Source organism: Python bivittatus, unplaced genomic scaffold, assembly GCF_059951505.1.
Source record: "Python bivittatus isolate LINGU-HERP-01145 unplaced genomic scaffold, Pbiv_v1 ctg000020_np1212, whole genome shotgun sequence".
Lineage (NCBI taxonomy): Eukaryota > Metazoa > Chordata > Lepidosauria > Squamata > Pythonidae > Python > Python bivittatus.
The window spans coordinates 111,295,325-111,311,993 of record NW_028277030.1 but is presented as its reverse complement, the minus strand read 5'-3'; the positions used below and the strand labels follow the sequence as shown (position 1 = coordinate 111,311,993).

The following is a 16,669-nucleotide window of genomic DNA, read 5'->3' as shown; positions in this document are numbered from 1 at the left end:
AAAGACGCTTGAGAGCTGTTTGCAGTTCCTTGTACAAACATGTCTTTTCCTGGGATTGTGTGGCAATTGAGGATGGCATGTACCCGCTCTCAGGAAAAGATGTGGCTGCTTTCCGGGCAGATAGGGGCTACATTCATATCCCCACTTGTTCCAAAGCTTTTTTGTGTGTGTCCAAAACACTGCACAGCCCTAATACTACATTCTCATTTGCATGTATATAATGCCATAGTGATCTTATATCCCAAAACGTAATTTTTAATAAGAACACTGCACAACTTACCTCCCACTGATTGTAATTTCATCAATTCCATAGTATCTATGTCCAAAATTAACCCAGGGCATGGTAGTATGATACTGGCCAAATAGATGAATCTTAACTTTTGAGACTTTGACAAACTCTTGAAGTGATGGTGTATTGTAGAAATCATTATATCCTGGCCTACGATTTGGTTCTGGAGTAAGAACACTGAAAGTAATGTTTCCATGGGAATATGGGGTATGGCTATTGAAACATAGAGAAAAAAAATGCATGTCCAAAATATTTCTGAGCTTTGAACAATTGCATAGTTGTTTAAACATAACTTTTTTACCAGGGGAAAAAATGGAACCTGATAAAATTTGCAAGCATTAGAAGGGATGCATCATATTTATTTAAAATAATTTTAATCCTTGTTTCAGGTTACAAACCCTCCCCAGGCAGAATTGAGGATACAACAACAAACAATAAATAGTCAAAACCAGTGAAAATAAAAACAGCTGGCTTTTTAAATACTGTTTTAAAAAAGGAAACCTTCTGTCCTACAGAAACATGATCTAATCAAAACCCATGCCAATCTGAGTCTTTAGGGCAGTGTTGTCCAAACTTGGCCACTTTAAGATGAGTGGACTTCAACTCCCAGAATTCCCCAGCCAGCATGGCTGGCTGCGGAATTCTGGGAGTTGAAGTCCACTCATCTTAAAGTAGCCAAGTTTGGACAACACTGCTTTAGGGCCTTGTCAACTGTCTTTTCCTAGCATGTTCCAGAGGTAAGAAGCAGGAAGATCTATTCCTTTGTGTCCTCCAAGCTGGCCAGCTTCAGAGAAAATCTCTGCTGCTGACCTTAAAGAACTGATTGTTATGATGTTACAAGCAGAGATGATTTTTCAAATAACTTTCCCTCACATTGGTTAAAGAATTAAAGGTTAAGCAGTATTTTAAATATAGCTTGGAAACATGGTGCAGCTGGCACAACACAGGTATCACGTAATCCAACTGTTTTCCTCCCAGCAACATCCAGATGGTTGCATTCTGCACCAACTGAAATTTCTGAATAATCATTAACAGCAGCCCCACAGAGTGTATTATTGTCATTTTCACTGGATGTCACTTGTGCTCACCTAGCTGGGCCAACTTCTAATTACTCCAGATAGAATCATAACTGGTTTACCAGCTTAAATTGTGAAAAAATACTGTTGGCCACTACTGCTCCTGGGTTTCTTCAATAAAGAGTAAGTCCAGAATTCCCAAACTATATATATGATCCTTCACCAGAAATGCAACCTCATACAATAATTCTATTAGATCTTCATCCTGAGCAGTTGATTTTGCTACCCCCAAAATAAAACAAATGGACCTCTTCTTTTTATCAACTTTCAACCAATTTGTCCATATGCATTCCAATACGCCCTCCATTGGGGTCAGGAGAACTAAGTGACTTGCATAGTGATGAAACTTCATCCAAAGCATATCATGGAGCTATGGTTTTGAGATCCATAAAGAAAATGCAATTGGCACTGAGTTAATCCACTAAATTAATCCACTAAATGGATCTAGTTCATTTTAGGAGCCCTCCAAATACTTAAGGGAAAAACAGTAATCCTTTCCCTGTCTTTTATTTTTGACAGTAAAATCAACAACTCTAATCCATGTCTATGGGAAATAACAGCACATCCTTTTCCTCTGGCCTCACTGAACTGATCAATTACCTCTGTCCCCAACTCTCCCTCCTGTAAATAGGATCCAGGAATATGGCAGAGATACAGTATGGATGGAAGAGGATGCTACGAAAGCATCAAAGAAGAAGAGAGCATCTCATTGATAAGCCATTAAAGGTTTAGTTACTAATGGAGAAGCAGATTTCTGCACGTGCAGCCAACTGCTTTATAGAACTACATGGTTATTTTTAGAAATGTGACATGATACACCTGCATGAACTTTTGTAGTATCATGTTTACTGGGCCCATGAAAATCTAAGAGGGATACTACATTTTGTTTGGCTGCACATGAGCGTGCATATGTAATGTGTCCATATTTGAACATGTTCACTATGTATTGATCCACAAATGGTACAAATTCATCTTAAAGAAAACAGCAAAGATTGCTGTAGGAATTATTGTTATATTCTACTCTTTAGGTAATATATTTGTATGCATCTGCAATAGTATATTCCTGCAAAACTGAAAAGTATTACTATGTTTAACCCAAACTAGTATACATTTGGTCCTTTTCTGAAAAGGGTATCATTCCTATGCAAAATAAATTCTGCCATCCCATTTTAATTTTCAAAAAAGTCTGCGAATATATTTTTCTGATCTTGCAAAATCACCCATAAGGCCTACTGTCAAACATATAGGCGTTTTGCTTCCTGAGATTGCCACTTACTCCAAGAAGAAGTGAAGACAGATGAGCAGACCTAGCACTGCCTAGTCAAAACCAGATATAAGATAAAACTTATGCCTGAGCAAATTATAAATAAACATAAAACTGACTGATTTCCATATATATTAAAATTATTTTACTTGTACTAAAATAATTCTATCTGGACTTGGGGGGAGGGTATTCATAAATAATTTAGTTTCCTTTCTTGTGATTTAATTCACAATTAGGATGTAAATCCCTAAAATCAAGCTTTGCTCTTGGTGACCTCCTGGGTATGTCCCATATGGAAGTGGTTTGCCATCTATTACAATGAAATATGAAGTTTTTCCATATCCATCTGGAAGAATTACTTTTCTTCTTAGAAGATATTAAAATGGATGGAAACTTAAGTGTGTTCTTATTCTTCAATGAATAGTTCTCTACTATAATTTGCTTGCAGGTCAACAAACATAGTTTGAAAAAATCCAAATAGCTTTATATGGCACATGTGCAGAGCAATGTTTTTTACAAAATTTCTTCCTGCTCAGCACGTATTTAAATCTAGGAGAACAAGTAAGATGTTCTGTTAATTTTATCTTTAAAATCACAATGGAAGCTTGCTTCCTACCAGCTAACTCTTCCTTTGGTACATCAGATGTACGTAAGCCTTTTGTGGCTGTTTTTTCAATTTGGTGTAACTTCCCTACACAACACTGTATACCTGCATCACTCCCTATTATTGTTTATGTCATGTAATTGAAGGGAAAACGATGCTCCATTATAAAACATTTATAGCAGCATTTCACACATTAGCACTTGAACTTTTTTTGAAGATGCACTATTTTTTTTATGCTAGGCTGTTGTTGTTGCTTTTAATACACTTTTGACTATTTACCAAAAATTATCCTTTGCTGAGCTAATTAATCCTGGTAATTCTTTGCTTCTCTTCACTCCCCTTGAATAATAGGAAAGCCAACTATGTTTTGCTGAATATGAATGCACCTTCAACAACCTCTTGCTCTTCCCTTGTAATGCGGAAGTGTGGAAGTCCAGAGAAAATGCTGACACAGTAATAGCCTATCTGCCAAGATTGAAAAGAAGAGGGGATAGGAGGGAGAGGCAAACAAACATCAGGTGGAATGGTCCCTGATGGGTTTTCAGACAAGTGTTACACATCCTAATGCTGAGTGTTTTCTGAAGTGTCCTAAGGATTGGTGCAATTAGAGAGTTATGGCTAAAGGCAGACTTTCAGGAAAAAAAGCAAGAAAGGAAAGCTTTAATATTTACTTATGCAAAGCAATGCTCTTGAAAAAACTCTAGGACAGTAAGTAGCAGCTGAGATTTTGTTGTTTCTTTGGGGTATGTTAATCATTCACAATTTTCAAAAGTGAAGAGATGCATTTACCAAGCTAAAGAAGGGAAGCATTCACTATGCAGTTTTTGTGCAAATCACTCTCTCTCCCCCCCTTTTTTTTTGCAACATAGTAAATACGAAGGCAATAGGTTTCCTTTGCCCCATCTTGTAAAGATCCCTGATCTTTAAAACTGTCCACTTTTAAAGGCTTCTGACAATCAAGTTTTCAGTGTACTTAGTAAAATATATGCATTTATCTGCTGGAATCCAGCAAATGCCATTCAGCCTTTATAATAATTTATATAATACTTTTAAACAGACACTATTAAATGTCTTATATGTTCATTCATCTCCTAAGTGTTTTGGAGGCATTTACTTTTTTTCCCAGGGGCATATTTCAGGAACATGGTGAGACTTAAGGGTGGTGATCAGACTCCCTTAACAATCCATTTCAGCTGGGGCAGGAAACTACTGCCTTGGGTAAAATGCTGAAGATCACATTCAAAGAGTGGGGTTAGGAAATAAATGGGTACAGTCAGATTAAAAAAAAAAACCCATATATTAATACAGGTAGATCTTGCTTACCAACTGCCTCATGCAGCAACCGTTTGCAGCGTCCCTCAGTCATGTGATCGCCATTACAGTCGGTATGCATTTTCCTGTGCCTGACCCATTGTTTTTCTCCCCCCACCCCCCGTCTTGCAGAGTGGAAAGATTGGAGAAGAAGGGATTACAAGAGAGTAAGCAGGAACACAGTGGGGAATATGCATCAAAAGCAATGCCCTGGTCCCAGCAGTCCCAAGCATGCTATGGAAACATCCAGTGTATTCTCCGTTGTGTGCCTGCTTACTCTCTTGTAATCCCTTCCTCTAATCTCCCTGCTCTGTGAGGGGGGAAGGAAGAAATAAATGGATCAGGCACAGGAGAGACTGCCTAAAGAGATTGCGCTTTTTTTTTTTCTTTTTTCTTCCCCCACCCCTCACTTGTTTAAGCAGTCTCTCCAGTCTGCGGGGGGGGGGGGGGGGAATAGCTATGATATGTATGTGTGTTCGTGTGCATGTTTAGAACTTGGAAAGAAGAACACATTGCAATTTAAAATGTAAAAGGTAAATGGATCAATGGCAAATGTATCAACGTCAGAAAAGCTCTGCATTTCAACTTTATTCCAAGTTCTTCAACAATTCTTAACTTCATATCATTTGGAAATGTTGTATTTGTCATTTTTGTTCTTAACCCTGTTTTCAAATGGTTTGCTACCAAAATATAGTTGCATGCCTGTGCCCCGTGGCCTAAGAATCAAGGTGGAATTTTATGGCTAAGGTCGAATTGTAACTTTCATTTTCTCTGGTCAAGAGCTGCAGCCTTTTGCCAAGATCAGGCAATACAAACTTCCTTCTCAAAAACTTTGGAAATTTATGACTATGGCCCTCAGACACTTTAGCACTTAATTCCCAAATAATCAGACTGAATGAAGACGTAATTGAGTGCTGCTGCTGCTATGAGATTCAAAATATTCTAGTCCAGCATAGGCAATCATTTAAGGCTATTGGGCATATTATGAAGTTCAGAAGCATGTGGTCAACACATCTACAAAACAAGGTAGTGACAACATGGCTGCCACAGCAGGGCTAGCCAGTAATCAAATATTTAATTACCAAAATTGCTGAGGTTCCTCCCCCTGTCAATAATAATATTAAAAAAAATTATAAAAATAAAACTCAGTCCCCCAGATGAGCTCTATTTCCCCATTTTACTTTTTTTTTTTTAATTAATTTCTTGGTAGCTGAACAGACTTCCAAGTTTGGGTGTAGCATCTTATCATTTTTATTTTCTAAGAATACCGTGTGGCCAAGGCAGGTGGGAAAAGGATACTAAGGTTTATTATTTATCTTGCAGCATATCAGCATCTCATTTCATTTTTTAAAATGTAAATGAAACTTTTTATTAAATGAAAAAAAAGCCAGCCTTGTGAGAATAAGAAAAGTGTCTGCGGGTTTATTTGTGCCCAAGGCACCATATTGCCTGTGCAAATACGAGATTTCAGTAACTTGATTCAATATGAGCCTGTTCATACCTAGGAAGCTGGAGGCAGTTTACAGAGTCCGGATATTGTAGTGATCCATTGTTCTCCATTCCAAACACAGTACAGTCACTGGCAAAGTATTGCCAGTCTTCCCAACCAATGTCAGGTTGCCTTTTTCTTTGTATTCGGATTGCTTCAGGTAGAGGGCTGAAGAACTGGATTATAACATAAAATACCTACAAACCAACAGCAAAATATGAAGTAATTTGGAAGAGTTCTGTGGAATAAGAAAGTTGGAAGAGCTCTTTAAGGTCATAAAGTCCAACCCTCTACTCAGTGCAGGATCCCCTAACAGCATGTCTGACTTGACCATTAATTCTGTGTTGTTGTAAGTCCTCCAGTGAAGGAGAGATCAACACTTCACATGGCAGCCTGTTCCACTGGCTGACAGCTTGTACAGTCAGGAAATTCTTACTGATGTCCATCCTGAAGCTACTTCCTTCTAATTTTAACTCACTGGTTCTGGTCCTGCTCCCCTGGGGCAACAGAGAATAAATCTACTCCCTCTTCTGTGTGACATACCTTCAGATATTTAAAGATTGCTATCATGTCTCCTCTCAAATGTCTTTTCTCTGAGCTAAACATATCCATGAACTGTTTGTCACAGGGCTCGGCTTCCAGATTTCTCACCATTCTGATAGCTCTCCTTGGTAACTCTTTTCTGAATTTGCTCCAATTTGTCACTGTTCTTTTTGAACTGTGTTACTCACAGTTCACATCTATACCTGTTCCATGTTGACTCTTTATGCACCTAAAGCAGATCTAAGTACAGTTGGGTTTAGGAACAATCTTACAAAGAGTTAGAGCGCCAGTTCATCTAATTCAGTATTTTTTTTTCCCCAGAGGTTTAGCGCATGCCCACAAGGCCAATGGTCATGGCAATGGGAGTGGTAGGCCAAAGGACTTGGAGGGACCCAGCAGCTCTTTATAGTCTTCCACGAAGATGCCAGGGATTAAATGTGGGATTTAAAAACATGCACAATTCTAACAGTAAACTGTAATCCTACCAGTATTTAGTTAGATGTAATCAATTTGTTCCATTGGCTATAGTGTATTTAATTATACTAGCTTTTAATTACATTGTACACAGTAATTGTTCAATGTTTCATTAAAAAGATTCAAGTCTTAATTCAAAAAGTGCTATTTTTTTTTAAATGTAACAATGAAAAATTATAAAAAATGTAATATATATTCCCAGATTTTTTAAAATCCTTATTCCATTTACAGAAGAAAGAAAGAAAGAAAGAAAGAAAGAAAGAAAGAAAGAAAGAAAGAAAGAAAGAAAGAAAAGAAAAAAGAAAAAAATTCCAAAAAACAGAACTCTAAACAAACCTTTTTTTAGTAAGCCATTCTGACAGTGTAGAAAGCATTTCAACAAATGAGTCAGGTAAACCAAGAAAATATCCTGAATTTTTTTTCCACATATGTGACAGTGAAAATAAAATTCCTTTATTCCTCTTGGACTTTCTAACTGGATGTATATACCTCTTGTTTAGGAACTAGGATAATTCTAGAAAAGAATGTATTTTTAATGTATCCTTGCAAACATATAAGTTTGGATGACCTCATCAGTCCTGCAATTTTGTAAAATAAAGATGCTGCAGGACTAATGAATGGAACATGTCTTTTACTATCCTGAAAAAAATACATTTCCATAGCATGCAACTCATCCAGGTAGTCTGCAACTCATGCTACCTCATCCAGGTAGTCTGGATTCAGGTAACTGATACTGGACAACAGCACCAGTAGAGGAACTTATGTAATTTTAAAGGCTATGCTTATTTACCAAACTGCTACAGTCTGTGATTTTAATGGGAAAATCAGATCTTTGACCATCTGTAGTTGGTAGAAAGCATCATGCTTATGGAGTCATAGGAAGTGGAAATAAAGAACCATCACAAATGGAGGTTTTGTTATCATATGTGCTGAACATAATAATGTCCTATTATGTGTTCCTTGAACAATTTTATGGAGATGTTTTGTAACAAGAAGTAGTTCCAGGTAGGATAGAGAGAACAGAAGAGATGACATCAGTTGTAACAGAAGAAGCAAGTTTCATAGGCTACCATAGAAAAACTTTCACTGAAGTTAACTACCAACAAAGGATCCAAGTGCAGGTAGAACCAAAGCAGGAGGTTCCCCAGCTGTCTTTCTCCATCACATTTCTACTCATATGTTCAGTTATCATAGCTGAACTCTAGTGCTTTATATTCTTGAGCACTTATCACACATTATGCTATTACTCTATGCTCAGTCTACCTTCTTGCATAACGATTGGGTTCTTTTTATTAAAACAGAGGAAATGTTTTTTTCATATTTCACAAGCCATGATCTAATATGCCTTTTTATACAAAACAAAACAAAACAAACAAACAAACAAAAAACCCCACAACCAAAGACAAAGACAAGTTGATCCCCAATGGACTCCCATAACAGAAGCTAAACAATCCAGATTCTAAAATGTACATTATTTTTTGACAAAGTGGTTTGTCAAAACTGTTTGTGAAGCAAAGCAGCCCCTTCTCCTCTAAGAGCAAGAGGGATGTGCTGGTTTCTTTTGCATGTTATACCTGCCTCCTCCAGCACAGAAGCTTCTTCCAGGCTTTGGAACTGCCAACTGAGGCTTTGAGGTGACATGAAAATCTTTGTCAAAGCAAAAAGCCCTGCTTTTTCACTTTCATAAGGACAATTGCAGTGGCTCCACGTCTACCTTTTTGTATCTTATCCATCACTACAAGATTTCTAAACTGTGTCTGGAGAAACCCAGAATTCTTCAAAAACTTATCATACCCCTTCAGTGAACCTGCAGACAGGTTTCCATGAATAACTGATTGTCTATCAGCATTAATCTGCTGTGCTACACATAGCCATATGTTGAGCATCAGGGCTGCATCCCACGTGATCCAAGCGTGCATGCAAGAAATTCTCAGAATTCTGAGATAGGAATTGCTGAAATAAGCAGGAATTCTTCAAAGAGCTAACTGTTGTGAAAAAATCTTTAGAGTATCTAAAAACCATTTGAATTACTGAAATCTTACATTTAAAGAATGGGAGACAGAAAGACATGAAAAAGGCCCATGTTTACTTTTTTGGTTTGTGTGTCTGTGTACCTTGACTCCTGGCGACTACACAGACAAGTTCATGCAATTTTCTTGGTAAAATTTTTCAAAAGTGGCTTGTCGTTGCCTAGGCTGGCATGAAGTCACCAGCTGGCTTCATTCTTAAAGCAGGACTAAAACTCATGGTGTTTTATTTCTAGCCCAGTGCCTTTAGCTGTTACACCAAACTGGCTGTCATGTGTTTATTTAGCTCCCCTCAAAATAAACTAGCTGATATCAAAATAATTAAGCTCAAATATATTTTATAATTGATTCTTATTTTATTTGAAATATCCTTGAATTTTTCGTTAATCAATGAAAACAAGATAAGCAAATCAGTTTCCATTTCTGGAAATCAGACATCAAGAGGAGATAAGAAAGAAAGAATTTTAAAGAAACTTTAAAATTACCTGGTACTCTCCATTTTCTAAGTCAATGGTGATGGTTACTCCATGACGTAGATGTTCAGTGGTGCTAAATATAGATGAAATCCATGAAGTTCCAATATCATTATCATTGATATAGCTTAAAGGGTGAGCTTCAGGGTTTAGTCTGAGCACTCTGTCATTAGTTGTGTCATCTGCACCATTAGGAATGCAGTACCTCTGAACCAAAGGATGTACCCTTGGGTGACTTCCAGGACAGCGACATTCTGATTGAATATGGAGTTGAGGAAATTTTCCAGACCATATTTCAAAAATGTCTCTAGAATAATAGAAATAAATAAGAAATCAGTAAGGCACATCACAAAGAAATGAGCAAGGATAATTTTTAAATCCCTAGATACAAGATTGTGCACAAATGTCCTATCCAAGGACTTGCAGATAAAACCATCAGATTGGTAGGCACAAAAGACACAGTCTTCTCAATATGGCCCTATTTTTACAGAAGGGTTTTCTAATGGAAGGTACTTGGTCCCCACTCCTACTGTTTTTAAACAGGCTTTAAAAATCTGCTTTTAACTGAAAAGTATAGGTACCATTGGTTAACAACAGTAATTGGGACCGGAATTTCCATTGCTAAGCAAAGCGTTGTAAAGCACGATGTCACATGACCACATTGCTTAGCGATGGCAATGTTGGCACTCCCCATTGCTGTCAATAAGCAAGGATTGTGGGCTGTTAAGCAAGTCCCAGGTAGCTCGCAATGAGGCCAGCAGGTAGGTAAGGTGTGGCGCATAACATGAGTATGGCGGGGCCAGAGGTATCTGGTGCTGGGTGGAGGAAAGTGCATTAGCTGCCCAAGAGGCATGGCGTGAGTATGGCAGGGTACGGTTGCTGCTGGGCAGGAGAGGGGGCGAGTGACTTACCAAAGCAACTTGCAACCTTCCCTGCCAGCTTCCCCATTGACTTTGCTTGTGGGAAGCCGGCAGGGAAGGCTGCAAATGGCAATCACATGACCGAGGGATGCTGCACTGTCATAAGTGCTAGTGAGTTGCCAAGCTCCCAGTTCACAATCACATGACTGCGGGGGTGCTATGATGGGTGGAACTTTGAAGAATGGTCGTAAATCTCTTTTTCCAGCACCGTCATAACTTCGAATGGTCACTGAATGAATGGTCATTAAGCAAGAACAACCTATAATTTCAATGTTATTGTGCAAACAATCATTTTAACTGTAGCTGTCCTTTATTATATTTGTTAGTTTGCACTGAAAAATAATTTGTGTGCTGCTGTTTCACTCAACTGTATTTTAGGTTTGTTGCTTATTAAGTTATTAATTTATTTATGCACTATTTTGACAAGTCTTATTTTCCAAAGAGCAGCACAGAAAAAATTAAACCTCCAATATCTAAAACAGGTAGATAAAGTCTGTTATATGAATGCAACAGAATTTGTGGATAAAAAGACTTAAAATAGGAACGAAGATAACTTTTGTTATCAATTTGCTGTTGCTATGAGTCACTAATCTTTGGAGCCTGAAAAATTAATATTTTCAGTAATGAAATCCAACAACCTGCACAAGCAGTAATGGCACACAGAATAATCCCTTCAAAGGCATTTCGGTCCTTTTATGACTTTTTCATGCTGTATGGTCTTCAAAACACCACACCAAAGCATTATGGAAAATACTTTGTACGTCTACATGTACTCTATCTCATCTAACCTATTTCTTCTGCTTGGTGAAATATAGCACTTTTGACTGAGAGGGAAGGAAGAACTGCAGAAAGTTTTTGAGACAAACATAGGTTTCCCGTGTTGTGCAACAGCTTGGGGTGTTCCCAGTGTTTCAGTGTGCATGCTATAGGCGAGATGCCATAAAGAAATCAATTATGCCTTAGGAAAATCTCACAACGTATGGATATTGTGCCATTGGTGGACAAGGGGTTTTTGTTCATTTAATTTCTTGTTTAATATCTTGAAATTACAGCAGCCTGAATCCATGCAACTAATTAAAAGCCTTGTTTGCATTCAGGTTGCATGAAGTTACAGTTACACATCTAATCATTAAAAAAAACAAAAAAAAAAAGACCAAGAAACCAACTTCTCATAGCTATCTCTTTTCTATCTTGATCATTGCATTTTTAAGTTTTGTAAAATTGAGAATGTCCCTACCTGTTTGTAAGTGCCATTTGGTACAATCTGAAATCTTGCATCCTCCCAACAAATTGCTCTGAACCTGCAAAAATACATTATAAATAAATAATCCAGTTCCATCAACCAGAAAACAACTCTGTGCTGCTTGAGGAGATCTTAAATTCAGCACACCGAGCTCTCTCTTGCACAGTTGCCTTTTCTGAATGAAACCATCTTGGTTCCAGACAAAACTATGGAAGGCTGTAACTTAAATTTTTTTATTAAAATGATTTATAATAACTTTATGGGAATATTCTGTACCTATCCCTTATCTGATTACAGAGGTGGCAGAAAAACTGGCTCATTAGACAGAAGTAATGAGCCAGTTCACGCGCCATCTCTAATTAGAGAAGAGATATACTGGAGACAACTGTAGCTATCACTTTATGTGATAAAGATGAAAGGTTTATTTTTAAGACTTCTTTCTCTCTTGCACAATTGTTCTGTATCTGGTATTCAAAATGACAGTGCCAACCACAAGCACTTTGAAACGAGAAAACTTTCAAGTTTTGATGTATAGGAGCTCAGTGGTTTTTGAGAATAAATCAAACTTTCTTCAGGCCAGATGCAGATATATTTAGGACTCAGCTCCAAATTACAGTATGTTCTGGATCAGTGATACTCAGCCTTAATAAATCTGCAGAACCAATTCATCACCAAACAGAATTTCAGGGAGCTGCAAAATCACTGAAACCTTATATTGACAGCCATGTTCAGAAAATGGTGGGGGGGGGGGGGGAATCAATCTCGGCATCACCAAATATTCACTCAGGATTATTTCAATACATTGGTATTTTTGAGATACGTTTTTTTCTTCTTACCCCTTTTCCTTAGCTTACTAAATGAAACTTTCCCAGAATTTTTAATATTGTGTTTTTAACTGACAAAGGAACTTAAATATCTTATTGCAGAAACAGAACTAAAGACATTATTATTATTACTATTACTATTACTATTACTATTACTATTATTATTATTGATTCGATTTATTCTCTGCCCATATCCCCCAATGGGGAACTCTGGGCAGCTCACAAAGTATACAATTCTAATACAATTTTTAACAGTGACGAACAATATTTAACAGTAACTACAGTGATATATTACACTACATGACCAGCAGTGATCGCTAGGGAGTCACAGCACATCCAGGCTTTTTCCACCCCTGTAGATCTTTCCTCGCTGCTCGCGTTGATCATCACTTGCGACAGTTGTGTTCGGAGTCCGGTCCAGCCCCGGTATGTTGCTCCCTGTGCAGCACCACCGGTTCCTCCCACTGAAATGGGAGTCCCCATTTATCTACTCGCAGATGGAATTGCTTTCGAACTGCTGGGTGGGCAGGAGCTGGGACAAGTGATGGGAGCTCACTCCGTCCCGTGGAGCCGGGCCCGAACCACTGGAGTGCCAACCATTTCTGACTGGCAAATGCCAGCATCATTAAGCCCTGTGCCACCGCATATACAATTCCAATCCAAACACTTGGGGTAGAAGAGGGGATGAAGGTCTAGGTTTTAGATGACCAAAATCACACAGGTGATATGATTTTATTTCTATATTGTATTATTTATCCTCCAACAAACTTGTAGTACTAATTTAATCACATGTAAGGAAGATACTAGTATTCAAAACCAATGGATTGTATTCAGTGTTGGCTTTCCAATAGTGACATAATTGTCCATGGAAGGGTGGCATGCTTGTTCTTTCCAACCTTGTACATTCCTTAAATCTGACATCCAAGCAACTCTCCGTGTAGACTCTTGATAGTCTTGAGCAAGCTCTACTTGATCTTAGTGAAAAGAGATGAATTACTGAGTTACATTACTATGCTATTGATGGCTATTAGTGGGAAAAGTAGTTTAGCCAACTATAGTTATATTAAAGGAATACTATGAACAGAGTACTTGTACCATGAGCAGTGAGTAAACTGTATGAGTACAGTGAGTACACTGTATGATTATGCTATTAAAAGGCTGCATGTTTAAGCATTATGACTTGAAAACATTCTGACTTGAAGTTTAAAAAAGTGTAGGGTCCAGATACCTAAATCTCTATCATCTGTCTATAGTAGCTCACACAATAGAGGGACTAATCTGCTTTTTTTTATCACAATATTGCTGCAGGTGGCCAGTATGAGTGAAATTCTCCCTTTTCATCCAACATATCATATTTTGCATGATTTATCTATTTGAACAATTTGTTGCTTTTGTACAGGACAAGGCACTCAGAAACTATCCTGGCTGATTGACTCCTTCCCAATTGTACTACCAGCTTGCCTTCAGGTAGTCAAAACTAGGAACAGGCCACACATAGTAATCTGTTTAGGATTACTTGTATCAGCGCTTCTAAATTACAGTGCCAATATCTATAAAACAGAGATAAAGAAGATAAATAAAGCATTTATACATCTATAGAAAAATGTGTGGGAGAAAACAGATGATGATGATGATGATGATGATGATGATAGCTTGTTAAGTTGTACATTGCCATGCAATCTTTCTTTCTTTCTTTCTTTCTTTTCATTAAATATCTATCCATTCAAGACATTCCATCAAAAAGACTTACCATTTAAGTTTTGCCCAATTCGCCATACACCATCAGCAGAGGGATCTGCTATTAGGCCTGTGAGAATTCTGGAATCAAAGGCTGTGTCATCATCTTCCAAACCATTTATAAAGAAACTAATTCTGTTGTGATGAACCTATAAATTGACATGTAGAATGGAAAGTTCTATAAAAAACTTGTCTTAAAATAATGCTACAAGTCTCTGTCAAATTAGCTTGGAATACTGTATCAACAGTTTAAGCATAATCCATTAAAGAACAGCAATACATATTTATTAACCGTTTCTCATTAGAGAAAATTGTACTCACATATGAAAACAGAAAGGTTCTCAATAGTTAAACAAAAAAGGCTGAAAAGTTCATGGAGTAAAATTTAAGAATCTTTTTAGTTCCATGAATATCACAAATAACATTGATACAATTTAACACTAGCATAATGAGGTTGTGTCTGTGCATAGTTATTTCCATCAGTCTTTTGATGATAGCATTAAAAATCTAGGAAACAATATTTATTTATTTATTTATTCATTCATTCATTCATTCATTCATTCATTCATTCATCCTATTTATATAACCACCCATCTCACAGAAAATGACTCTAGGCAGTGCACAATAAAAAATAATCATAAAATCGAAATATCAAAACAAGTACAATTAAAAGACATCAACAATATTATTAATAACCAGATAGTCAAGAAAATTGATGTTAAACAATGTAGCCATCTCATTAAATCACCATTTCCTTGAGATCCCCAGCCTGCTGACACAGCCATGTTTTAACCAACTTCTGGAAGGGTATCAAGCATGGGGCCAATCTCACCTCGGGTTTTTAAGATCAAAACCAGCACCTTGAATTGGACTGTCAATCAGTGCCGCTTGTGGAGCAGAGGTATAACATGTGCCATTCTAGGGACACACATAACTGCCCATGCTGCTGCATTTTACACCAGCTGAAGCTTCTGGATACTCTTAAAGGGCAGCTGCATGTACAGCACATTACATTACTCCACTCAGGAGGTGACCAGGGCATGAGTGGTCCAGGAACAAGCACAACTGGCATACAACACAAAGCTGTGCAAAAGCCCTCCTAGCCAGGATTGCTACCTGCTTTTTGAGCAGGACTCATGAGTCTAGGAGAACCCCCAGGTTGTGCACTGGATCTTTTTGGGGCAGTGCAACCAACCCAGAGCCACTCAGTCAGCTGAAGCCTGTTGTTCCCCATCCAGACCCTCATAGCTTCCAAGCACTGGGATAAGACATCCATGGCATCTTTTAATTCACCAAGGATAGAGATATATATTTGGGTATCATCAGTGTATTGGTGATACCTCACCCCATGATGATGGATGATCTCACCCAGCGGCTTCATGTAGATGTTGAATAGAGGTGGGGAGAGCACCAAAACCACTGGAACCTCACAGAGTCGGGGCCAAGGGCAGGATCTCTCCCTTCCAACCACCACTGACTGGAATTGACCCTGGAGAAAGGAGGAGAACCAGCACAATACAGTGCTACCCACCCCCAATCCCCAGAGCTGATCCAGAAGGATACTATGGTCAACAGTATTGAAGGCCACCAAGAAATCAAGTAGGGCAAGGATGGATGCACAACCTCCATCCCACTCCCACCAGAGATCATCCAAAAGCACAATTGATGCCATTTCTATCCCATACCCAGGCCTGAATCCTGACTGAAAGGGGCCCAGATAATCTGCTTCATCCAGAGTCCTCTGAAGCTGCTGCATAACCACCTTCTCAATCACCTTCCCTGAAAAAGGTTAGATACTGGATGAAAGTTGTCCAGTATACTGGGATCCAGCAATGGTTTCTTCAGGAGGAAGTGGATCAGCGCCTCCTTAAGGGGTGAAAGAACAACCCCCTCACTCAAAGAAGAATTCACTACCACTAGAACCCACCCACACAACAACCCCTGGCAGGTTTAGTTAGCCAGGAGGGGCGTGGATCTAAAGGGCAAGTATCCAGGCTCACAGTCATATAGCGTGATATATCATTTACTGGCAATTTCTCTTTCATCACATGTTTAACTATTAAGCAGGTACAGAGCCTTTGCCTCCTATACTCATAGAAGGCAGAGGAATATTGCAAGATAATCTTCAACATATTTTCTTTTGGCTCCCTCTGAGCCAAAGCTCTCCTATGCCCCATGCTTCTTGTCAAAAGTGAAGGTATACAATTCTCCTAATTTTTGAAATGATCGTTATAGTGAAATACAGGTAGTCCTTGACCTATGACCATTTGTTCAGTGACTATTCAAAATTACAATAGTGCTGAACGAATGGTGGTTACAACTAATCCTTGGAGTTCTGGCCATCCCAGCACCCCTGTAGTCATGTGATCATGATCTGGGAGCTTGGCAACCAGTT

General features: G+C 38.3%; 1 protein-coding gene across 1 annotated transcript in view; it reads right to left on the bottom strand.

The window, feature by feature from the left end:
• USH2A (usherin) overlaps positions 1 to 16,669 on the bottom strand; it is a 484,310-nt gene that overhangs the window by 429,339 nt on the left and 38,302 nt on the right. Inside the window, 5 exon segments of the mRNA XM_088132494.1 lie at positions 281 to 502; positions 6,046 to 6,230; positions 9,563 to 9,857; positions 11,708 to 11,771; positions 14,288 to 14,423. Of these exon segments, the coding sequence (XP_087988620.1) occupies positions 281 to 502; positions 6,046 to 6,230; positions 9,563 to 9,857; positions 11,708 to 11,771; positions 14,288 to 14,423 (902 nt within the window).